This window comes from Abrus precatorius, unplaced genomic scaffold, assembly GCF_003935025.1.
Source record: "Abrus precatorius isolate BTA unplaced genomic scaffold, Abrus_2018 Scaffold7, whole genome shotgun sequence".
Taxonomy (NCBI): Eukaryota; Viridiplantae; Streptophyta; class Magnoliopsida; order Fabales; family Fabaceae; genus Abrus; species Abrus precatorius.
The window spans coordinates 20,936,959-20,949,528 of NW_020874417.1; the positions used below are offsets into that span (position 1 = coordinate 20,936,959).

Below are 12,570 nucleotides of genomic sequence, written 5' to 3' on the forward strand. Positions count from 1 at the left end.
AGTAATAAGTTTCGTACCTTTCTTTGTCTTCACCATAACAGTGCCTTTGCCTTTTGACTCAGCGATAGTACCGTTCCCCATTCGAACTTTCATTTTGATGGATTCGTCGATATCCTTGAAGATGTTTATATCTTTGGCCATTTGATTGCTGCAACCACTATCCAAGTACCAATTTCCACTCATTTCAGTACTGGGATCTTGGGTAGCATAGAAAAGATGTGATTCTCGATCATCCTCTTCAGCGAAATTTGCTTGATACTTGTTTTTGTTGCGACAATACTTTTCCACATGTCCAAATTTCTTGCAGTGTCGACATTGTGGTTTTCCACGATATCGACATTCTTCTTCAGCATGATTTGTCCTCTTACAAATACCACATGGAGAGTATTTATCTTGATTGTTTCTAGAGAAATTTCTAGAATTCTCTTTGTTTCTAGAAGTTTCTCCATTATTCTTTCTTACTTCATTCCCTTTATTCTGAGACCGTAATTTGAGCTTTGATTGAAAGACATTTTCTATTGAGTCCTCATCATGCCTTTTCAACCTTTGCTCATAAGCTTCAAGGGACCCTACCAACTCTGTCACTGATAGAGTAGATAGGTCCTTTGTTTGCTCAATAGTGGTGACAATTGGATCATACTTACGGGGAACTGTAATCAGTAATTTCTCAACAACTTTTTTGTCAAGAATATTTTCTCCGTAAGCTCTCATTTGATTAACCATTTCTTTTATTTTGGAATAGTAATCCTTGACGGTCTCAAACTCTTTCATTTTTAATAATTCAAACTCTCGTCGTAGAGTTTGGAGTTTTATAGCGCGTACCTTTTCGCTTCCTTCAAACTCCTCCTGCAGCGTACTCCATGCTTCTTTGGCTGTTGTAGCACCCATTATTCTTGGAAAAATTGCATCAGTCACAGCTTGTTGTAGAGTAAACAAGGCCTTTGAATCCTTTTGTTTATTTTCCTTCAATTCTTTTCTTTGAGCTGCAGTAAGGGATGATATGTCTGAGGGAGTAGTGAATCCTTCTTCCACAACATCCCACAAATCTTGGAAAGTGAAATATGTTTTCATTTTTGTGCTCCAAAAATCATAATTTTCGCCATTGAAAATGGGGACGGGAAGAGATGATGGTTGAGTAGTGCTAGCCATGGGTTAGGAAATTCTTGGAAGTAGTTTATTTTAATTTTGAAATAGTATGGTAATATTTCTACGCCCAGTAGATGACCGAACGTAGCTCTGATGCCACTGATAGTTTTTAGTGTGGGTGAGATGAGTAAGATAGTTGAAATGTGTTAGTAGGAATAGTTGAAAATAGTAGTTGAAGAAGTTTTAGTAAGAGACTCAAGAGATGGAGAATTGATGTCTTGATTACTTCTTCTTCATTGCATTTACAATGAGGTAGCATGCCTATTTATAGGCATCATCCACCATTTGGTTCAATATACTAGAGCTATCTAGAAACTTGAAGATTTACAATATTCTAGAACTTTCTCTAGAAGCATCTACATACTAGAAGATACAATTAGTTTTTCCTAGATTGTTCTTAGTATTTTTTCTAGACTATTCTAGAAATTTGTATCAATTTCTAATAATTATCCATTGCAATATACTTATGGATGAAACATGGGTGGCAAAGATATCTGACTTTGGATTGGCAAGGCTATTAAAGCCAGAATATTCGAGAATGAATAAAGAGGATGATGGGATGAGCAAGTATTTAGCACATGATGTGACACTCTGCGTTTTATACTCGAAATATGTATAATACTTTATATTCTTATAAAACAAATAAAAGATTTTCTGTTTAAACTGATAAGATAAAAGTGAGAGAACCTTTAAAACTTTTTCAGAATATGATCCTTTCACAAAATCTATTAATAAAATAAAATAATGCAAGGTAAATTGAAGAGATGATTCAAAAACAACTACTAGATATCATTTCTATTTACACATTGTAATAATTTATAAATTGTTATTCAAAAGCTATAGGATTTAAAATAAATAAATACATAACTAAACTGAAATAAATCTTAGAAGCAGTTAATGTGCAAACATAAAAAAATCAAACTGGGAATATAGTGTTAGTCGTCTCCACTATCCTAGCTCTCTATCTCAGCTATATCCTCGGCAGTCAACTCTTCATCTTCCCCGAGATAAGCATCTCTAGGGTCCACCACAACCTTTACACTGGTGAAACTTGTTCGGAGGGTAAGTGTACCCATTGAGAAGTAATAAAATGTTCTAAAATAAGTTTCCGAAATATCGTTTCACAAGGATTGATTTTTAATTACTAAAAATTTCTTAATTCAATTGTTTGAGCCTAGAAGATATGAAATTAAGTAAGAACCATAATTTAATTATAAAATTAATTTTGAATAAAAGCAAATAATGCAACACATGTCTTAGTTGAACTTATAGGAGAGGAACCTAGGGTATATGAGTTTTCTCATTCAATCCTTCATGTTATTTTTCTGTTTAACTTTAAATTCGATTTTCTTGTGATTACCAATCATTCATACAATTACTATTAATACTCAATAGTCATGCAATATTAATATTCTTTTCTCTAAACTAACATCCTCAATGGTTATGGAAGATATTAATTCAAGAAAACATTAATTCAAGAAAACATAAAGCACCTATGAACTTGTTAATTTAATAACAATTAGAAGAGAAAGATTGGTTTGGTCCACCTAATCCTTTGTCTCGTTTTATCCTATAGATCCATTAACTAACCGAGGTACGATCAGATAACAAAATCCCATAAATTCACAGAACAAAAATCAAATATAGATTCAAACATCAAAACCCCATAAATTCATGAACAATAGTTCTCATAGCCCTAGCTATGGACTTAGTTACCTATGTTAAACAAAAAACTAAAACGATCATAAACAAAGTCATAAAAGAAATAGTAAACTAGAGTGTGAGATGAGTTTCTGGTCTTTAAGTACGATCATTCGAAGCTCTAAGTCTCGCTAAAAGTATGTTAAAGATCCCGTGTAAGAGAGACGAGATGAAAAGGTGTATCGAAGAGCCAAAGAAAAGATGTAAAATAGTGCCTCATAGGATGCCTGAGGTCTCTCTTTTATAAGGTTTGAAAATCTTACAAACTCTTCATAATTAGGTTTCCAGCAAATGAGTACGACTGTGCAAGGCCTTAAGCACAACCGTGCATGGGCTCGAAGCACCCTCTGTGCTTATTGAAAGGGTTTGGATGTGTTGACTATTGTAAAACTCTAATCTTCTATCAATTTGAGTCCAAAAATTGCACCCAAAATCTACTAGCGGTCTCTTTATACCAAACTGCACCATTAATATATAAATTAATGTAAACTGTAAATAAAATAAAGGTTAGATATCAATATATAGACTGTAAAAGATAGCCTAATTACAGACTTTTCAAAACTCTCAAAGGTCCACTGAGTAGGTCTTCCCAAAAAATCTTGATCATGATAAGTATACATATTATTTACAATCCTTGGAGGCCTAGCAGTGCCTCGATAAATATAAAAACACAGGATATGGTGAATTCTACTATTTCTAGAAAAATCAAAAGGTACATCATAATTTAAAATCATTTGTAAAGTATATAATTCATCATTTCCAAAATCAACATTTAAACTAAGATGTGCAAACTTGTGATATTCCCTAAAAACATAGTTCAATCTATTATGTACAGTATACTTTAACTAATTCTTCTTTAGGGACTCGTCATCCTTGTTTCCTAAAATAGTTAGTAAGGATGAGCATCTATTTTACCATTTAACATAACTCAATTTCAATGATTAGTATCATAACACAATCATAATCATGGAATAAAAGATAACTTTATAATTTCAACTACAAATTAACATATCATCAATTCTCATATAACTTCATACACATGGAAATCTATCACAAATCAATACATTTCTCTCTTTCAAATACACACTCCTCATGCACTGTGATCATTAATATATAATGCCTCCAGTAGTTCTTAAGGTCTTACTCAGTTAGGTAAATAGTCGCCGATTAGCCCATGCACACAGATACAACATATATAATAACGGACCCGTTAGCAAAGGTATAGTCAGGAGTCTAACTAGGAAATGAGTGTAAGGCCATTTGACACATTCGCTCTCAGATAGAGCGAGTATAAATACGTGAATGTCGCTCACCACTTTACGTTTATCCCATATTTCCCACCGTCTTCGAACTCTATACCCCTAGTGTATCTCTGTAACTATTCAAACTAAATTCATCCAGTATTTTATATTTATCCCATATTTAGCACTTTATACTCATCCCATATTCATTTCATTCTCCAATCACAAGATTCTAAACTAAGTTCTTTCCATTCATAGCATAGAAATACAATTTCTAAATATGTATTATCAAATACAATATAGCCATTTCCAACTAACATATCCATAATACATCCAACACTTTCAATATGCATCATTATTTTTATACCCTACATTGAGTTCTCATCATGTATTTCATATCAACACAACATAATTACTCAAACCAAACAATCAAATACTTATATCATCAACTTTTCCTCACAAGTACTATTATTCAAACATATATTTTTATATAATAATCACATACTAATGCTCCTATGAGTAGAAAATATACACTTTAATAAATGATAAAATGGAGCTCTCCTTACCTTTGGATAAAGGTTTGGAGAATGATTAATGCAGAATATTACTTAGCATTAAAAGTTTTTCCTAGATATCATGAGATCCTTAGGAAATAGAAAACGAAGGGAAACAAACGGACATCCAAAATCAAGTTTAGAAAAACTTACTTGGAGTCGTTTATATCAAACGTCCAAGTTGGGCAACGATTGAAGTTTGATGAGGTTTTGTCTGAGGAAAGGAAGTGGAAATTTAGAGAAAATGGAGAGGGAATGTGACTTAGAATGCAAAATGAAATTTCTCATACTCAAAATCCTTTAAATATCCTCAAACCTTGTGGCTCTCACTTAAGCAAAAAATTCTCGCTTGAGTGAGGAGGACCTCTTTGTCCTTCAATAAAGAATGTCATCTTGATGTTAGAAGGATTGAAAGATATTCCAAATCCGCCCTTTCCACTACATTTCATGGTTTTTTTTTGCACCAAATGAGTAATATAAATTTTTTGCATCATAATATAAAATTTTTAATTACACAAGTGTAGGACTGATTTTAACCGACACTTACGTGTCATATTTTTATTTTACGACACTATAAACACGTAGCAACAGGAAGCAAAGTGTCAATTTTTATACATTTGAAACTAATATTTTTATATTTAAAAAATTTGTGTTGTCATTTATTAAACCGACACTAAGAATAAAAAAATATTATGTGTCGATAATACTTTTTACGACACTTATTTATTCCTCCCTAGACATGAAATTTATTTCCCAATAATCCTATATTGAAAAATAGTTTTCCAAATTACCCTATTTAGGCAAAAAAAAAAAAAATCTAATTAAGCACTAATAAAATTACAAAAATCTTTGAATAATAAATAAAGTATTAATTAAATTTAGGTTAGTCAGTTAAACATTTCTTAATCTTGATTCAATTATTATTAATTAAATTTTATTCAAACTCACACAAGAAGTTAAAGCAACTCAAATATGATTGTCAATCCCAAATCTAACATGCTAAATTAAATATTAATATAATTAAAAAATTCTTGTTAATTATGTATTAAGGGCAGATATAGAATTTGAATATCATTGAGTACGCATGTTCAAATACTATACAAAATCTGAAGAACTAAATTAAGAATAAGAGTAAAATAGATTTAAAATCGATTAAGAATAAAACCTTAAGTTTCAATTATTGAACTTGAATTAAAAAATTAATCCTCAAGTGTTTAGACTTCCATGTCCCATATTCATTAAAAAAAAAAAAAAAACATAGAAGGATAATGCGAACAATAAAGAATACAAACAAAAACTAATGTTGAAAATTGAAATCTTGAATATGAAAATAACAAACAAAATTGAAAGTAATTCTAAACGTGCTATAAATGAGAGGAAAACTAAGTTATTTATAATAATTTTAATAAGATATAATCTGATTAATACAAATTCAAAATTAATGAACCCTAATGAAATAAATTAAGTCCAATAAAATTGAAATATAAAGATTTCTATAAAGAAATTTGAACGTAATCCAAACATGCTAAATGAGAGAAAACTAAACTATTTATAAGAACTTTAATAAGATATAATCTGATTAATACAAATTTAAAACGTAATGGACCCTAATAGAATAAATTAATTCTAATAAAATTATAATATAGAGATTTTTATGTGCAGCTGTCATTTTTCTGCAAAATTATACATCATATTGAAGCTCCCTAAAAGATTTTTCTAATGGAACAAAAATTATCTCAAAATTTGACCTATAACTCAAGATATCATCAAAATAATAAACATTGTGAGAGATGTTAAAAAATTGAAAAAATATTTTTATCTTTCAAATCTTATCAAGATCTCTTTAATAAATTTAATAAATTCAAACTAATTAAACACTAGTATGATATAATTAGGCTACATTAACTCTTAATAAATATGATTAAAATATAATTTATTAGTGAATAAAAGTGGTTTATTGGTGTGTTGAGTTAGAGTTTATGTGTAATTGTTTAACTTCTTACATATAGTGCAAATTAGTGACTATTGCAATTATTTTATGGGTTGATAATGCTCTAGCATAGAGGAGATGCGAGATTTAATGCTTATCTAAGCAAACTCTCCCCTTGAAATGCAATGATTGTGGATGAAGAATTAAGAAAGAATTTGGCAACCAAAGTTACATATTTACAGGCTAAAATTAGGGAATTAAATTTCTTTGAATGTTGCTATATATTTTGATGTGTATTAGTATAGTAATTATGTCCATGATTTGTGTGAGAGATGAGATAGTAAGTTGTTTGTTGTCAGAGAATGATGTAATTTGCTTTAATTAGGGAAAAAAAATATACTTTCCCCATTTTATGTTTGGTCATGTGTAATTTAAACTCTAACTTTTGAAAGTGTATAATGCCAAGAAGTCCTCTATTTCTTAAACAAAAATACTCCTAAATTCTTACTCCTCCCTTGTGGTGGCAAGTATAACATCCTTAATTTCTTATTCAATTTTTGATAAAAAAAATTAAAATTTACGACCAAATATGAAAAATAAAATGAATTTCTTATACAAATAGTATGAAAATATGATAAAATCAAAATCTTATTTTGCATGATTCAATTTACCAAAAGATACAAAATTATTTGAAACAATAAAAGATGTATGTTTATCATTGCATTACGATTCACTAGATAAAATTACACTTCAGTAGTAGAAAATATACATTGAATTTCATTCATGTAAGGTTTAATATTTACAGATCACTACCAAAATACACCAGGACTTAATTTTACATAATTACAATATCAACAAAATAATTTAAATCCTAATGAGCAGTCTAAATCCATACCAAAAGTATTGAGGATACGATCCTAATCATCATTCTCAAACCAATCTTCTATCTCTGCCAATTCTTCTAGTTCAAGTCCTCGTTGTAACGATCTCTAGTGTCAGCAATGACCTCTTATGCCAGTCACCTGTTCTCGAGGTGAACATGGCTAGTCTTCCTATATGGTCATGATTGTGGAAGGTGTACATATAGTTTACAGCATCTGACGTCCAAACTGTTCTTGTATATATGTATAGACTAAGGGTATGGTGGATTCTACCATTAATAGGATAATCAAAAGAAACATTATATCCTATTATCATTTATAGAGTAAAGACATCGTCAGATCCACTATTACTATCTACTATAAATTTATAGTGACAGATCTGCTGCCACTCTCTAAATACCTAGTTGAGTTTGCTATTTACAAACCATTCAGACAATCTAATGGGTCTATATGGGTTGATCATCCTGGTTCCCTAAAAACATTAGTAAAGATGAGTTCTTTCCTCACCACTAAAACATAATCAGTTACGATTCTTCATAATTTCAATTTCATTGATAAATACATTAGCAAATGCCAAAACACATATATTTCACTCACATAATCAATTTAAATATTACAACATTGCATATAAAAACAATATATTAGTACTTGTCATAAACTCATCCATATTTAGTCACGTAATTAATAAACTTCTCTCCCAATCATGCATTTCCTCGTGCACTGTGATTATAGTTATTCGATGCTTCCAACATTTCATGAGGTCTTACACATGTAACAACTTAAATTTAATTTTAAGTAAATAAATTTCACAAAAATGGGAATAATGAAAATTTTCCATTCAACCGATTTTCCAATGCATAAGTTTGGTAAAATATTTCAAATAAGGACGAATTACAAGTTTATATCAGAAGATTGCTACAAGACTAATTTTAAATATATCAGAGTTTCCAAAATAACTTTCTAGTCCTATAGTAGTTCCATCCATCCCTTCACTGAGTTCGATGCTGATCGTCTTGGTCACTTGAAAAGTAAATGTAAGGGTGAGTACTCTACACTATCCAACACGCATAAGCATAGAGACTCATTTGACAAACTTCCACACATTTCTATCATAATATAAATCATTCATCATACAAACACAAAGTGATAACTTAAATATTCCATTCTCATTAACACACAGGTGTGTTCACTGCACCATCAAGCAATCCATACACACACGTACGCTCACTGCACGCTTGGACACTCATCGTGGCATTGTGATCAGATTCCTGATATCCGCAACCTTAGGGACTTACTCAATTTCACACCATGGATGGTCGCCGGATAGCCCTCACCTCACAGATACAACATGTGAGGTCACGAGCCCCTTGACAAAGGTGTTAGTCAGAGGTCGAGTCTGGAGGAGAGTGTGTGGCCTATGGTGCACCCACGCTTACTGTTGGTGTCACCACCAACCCAACGCCTTACGGCACGAGCTGACGACAGCCATGCACCACCTATGTCTGGGTTCTCGAAGGCACCCCTGTAACATCCCCTCAGCGAGCAATGATTTGGGGAGAGAATTCCGGGGAGAAAGCAGTCTGGAGATACGACCCGATAACGTGCCGTCTCGTGTATCAAGGAATGATCTCCATGACCATGGGGCCTCTCGCTGAAGACGGTTGGAAGCCTAGTTGTAGTGACCATCTTTTTGCTGATATCTGCGTACCTTTACCATCTGAACGGAGCATTATCATTCACTCACCCTCTTCTTCTCCTTCATCTTAAGAACCCCTTGCCAAGAGATTGAAAACTTTTGTCAAAAAAGGTAAAACCATTATCGATCTGGACCCAGAGCCTACCCCTCCTCCTAGCCCTTCTCCTGCCCCTGAGTTGAAAGATATTGAAGTTATTGAGTCTTCCATTAGGCCAGTGTCTCGCCACTTCCCACGGATCAAAGCACCTCCTTCCGACGAAGTGAACCCTCCATCTGATGCCCTTCACCCCACCACTTGCTTCTCAATCGCCTCCACCCACTGTTGGCTGGATTGATAGCGACCCGAACAACCTGTCGCCCTCTCCTCGTCCTCAGCTAGTGGATGATTCTCATGACTCTGACGGAGTAGAATCTGACCCCAGCGAGAATTCCCTTCCGTTAGAGTTTTATTTGTAGTTGTTGTTTTATTTTCGTCATGGATAAATACTGCTCATAGGACTTGGGTTGTCTTTACTATTTTGGAATACTTGACTTTGGGGTTATTTGGCTTTGATTTTTTTTTCCCTTTTTCCTCGGACACCTTGGCTGGATGGTATATATATTTATGCATTTTTCTTTTATCAATATATTCTTTGTTATATTTCCAAAATTTCATCTCTAACGGTATCGTTGTTATAGAGTTATAACAATTAGAGTAACTAATATAAATGACTTGTACGTTGTTGAAATGTGAGACTGGGTAATATATATAATTTTACGATGAGTGAACTCGATGCAAGTACATTGTTATAATGGTTATCTTTTAATTAGTTTGAGTTATTGTGATAAATTAAATATTTGAGTTGGAATGTGAATACCGTAAATTGATGCGGTTGGTGTGGAATCGTATAATAAAGAATTGTTATGTGATCATTCATGGAAGTACTTTTGAGCAAATCTTGAGGATTAAGAGACGAAATTATGCCCCTAGAGTGATGGATGACGGTATATAGCTAGTAGGATCCCTCCATAATACTGTTTGATTGAGTTCTCTTACGCGTATAATTTAGGTGTGCCACGTTGTAGAGTCTTAAGTTATAATATGAGTATATGGGGTTTTGGTAGAAAATAGGTGTTACATTTTAGTGGTATTAGAGTAGTTTAATCCATTCGGCCCTAGGTATGGTCCTAACTGCCCATACTTGTGTGAATTGATTGACGAATTGTTTTACCTTAGGTTTTATTATTCTGATTAATGGTGATTCTTAGCTTTAGGGTATTTCTGCTGTCTTACCTGCCTGCGACTTGTTTTTCAGAGTTCTATGGCTTGGAGACAGAGGAATGCGACTATTGATACCTTAGTCGAAAGAGTAGTGGGTATCCTGGAGAGGCAACACGAGCCAGCTTTGAATCGAGGACTATTCGAGTTTCGTAAAAACAAGCCCTCTCACTTTTGTGGAGGATTTGACCCTGATGGAGCCTAACTCTGGCTGGAGGAGTTAGAGAAGATATTTGAGGCCATGGCATGTCCGGACGACGAGAAGGTCGTTTATGCTACTTTCATGCTCGTGGGTGAAGCAGAGCATTGGTGGAGGATCGCTCGCCAACAGTTGGTGACGGATGGGACCGCTATTGATTGGCCAACTTTTCGGTGTAGATTCCTTGAGAAGTACTTTCCTGAGGATCTTAGAAGGAGAAAGGAACTAGAATTTCTAAACCTGAAGCAAGGAAGTACAAGTGTAGGGGAGTACGCGGCCAAGTTTGATGAGTTGTCGAGGTATTGCTCATACTTTTCCCATGCTGATAACCGAGCTAGATGCTCCAAGTTCGAGAGTGGACTTTGACCTGATATCAAGTAAGCAATTGGCTACCAGCAGATTGCACATTTCCCCGCATTGGTAGACAAGTGCCAAATTTATGAGGATGACAAAAAGGCAAAGCAAGTTGCATGGAAGAACACTGGACCTCAAAGGATTGTGGGGAGTTCTGACTTTAAGAGGAGAGAGATACGAGATGGGAAGAAGCCGTACCACCGCGCCAACTATCAACAAAAGCAAAATTCCTTTGACACTAGACGACCAGACCATGAAGGATAGAGGCGACCTGAGTTGTGCTGTTTTAGCTGTGGAGGACCTCATCTCCAACGAGATTGCTGCCAAAACTTTGTGACTTGCTTTAGATGTGGTCAGCAAGGCCACTATAGCTCTTCTTGCCATTTGGCGAGGAATGATGCGGGAGGAAACGACAAAGGGAGAAATTGGAATGGAAATCGTAGCAATAGTGGTCAGAATCAGACGGGAAATCGTCGTCAGCCAAATCCTACTAACTCTACGAATCCTTCTAGAAGACCTAACATGAGGGGATGTGTGTACACAATGAGTGGTATTGAGGCCACTCACTCTGATGACTTGATCCAATGTGCGTGTGTTATAAATGGTGTTTCTTTAAGAGTATTGTATGATTCTGGAGGAACGCATTCTTTTATTTCCAATGATTGTGTGAGGCAGTTGAAGTTGCCTATCTCTCTTATGACCGGAAACCTTATTGTCTCTACCCTTGCCGGTCCCTCTATTGCCACCTCCCTTGTTTGTCGTGATTGTCGTATTTATTTGGAAGGTCAAGAATTCCTTGTTAACTTGATCTGTTTACCCCTCTCTGATTTGGATGTCATCCTAGGTATGGATTGGCTTTCTGCCAACCATGTTATGTTAGACTGTCCAAATAAGAAGTTAGCTTTTAGTTTGAACAATGTTGAAAGGACTAAGGAGGAAACTCGAGAAAGCCAAGATGGTAATTGTACCCGTGATCCAAGGGATGCGAAAACGATAATTTTCGCGGTTTTTGCTATTGACGATCCTAAGGATGACCCTGTGCTTGATGAGATATCCGTCGTTCATGAATATCTTAAAGTTTTTCCCAAAAACGTGCCTGGATTGCCTCTGGAGAGAGAAGTTGAATTCTCTATAGACTTGGTTCCTGGCACTGGACCAATTTCCATGGCACCCTATCAGATGTCGCCCGTAGAACTTACTGAGTTGAAACAATAACTGGAAGAATTATTTGAGAAGCAATTCATTAGACCCAGCGTATCCCCGTGGGGAGCCCCAGTTCTGCTTGTTAAGAAGAAGGATGGAAGTATGCGACTTTGTGTGGATTATCGTCAGCTTAATAAAGTAACCATCAAGAACAAATATTCTTTGCCTCAGATTGACGACTTGATAGACCAGTTGAAAGGAGCATCCGTGTTTTCATAGATAGACTTGAGGTCAGGATACCACCAGATTCGAGTCAAGAAGGACGACATTCCAAAGACGGCTTTTAGAATGTGATATGGTCACTTTGAGTACTTGGTCATGCCCTTTGGCGTGACTAATGCTCCCGCCGTGTTCATGGATTACATGAACCGTGTGTTTCACCCTTATTTGGATCGATTCGTGGTAGT

The 12,570-nt window shown here is 34.5% G+C and overlaps 1 protein-coding gene across 1 annotated transcript; it reads left to right on the forward strand.

The window, feature by feature from the left end:
* Positions 1–10,648: 10,648 nt before the first annotated feature.
* On the forward strand, positions 10,649–12,175 carry LOC113871606. Its single transcript, XM_027508702.1, has 2 exons — positions 10,649–10,905; positions 11,308–12,175. Exons 1-2 carry the CDS (start codon positions 10,649–10,651, stop codon positions 12,173–12,175), a joined length of 1,125 nt encoding a protein of 374 aa, XP_027364503.1.
* The last annotated feature ends 395 nt before the right edge of the window (positions 12,176–12,570 follow it).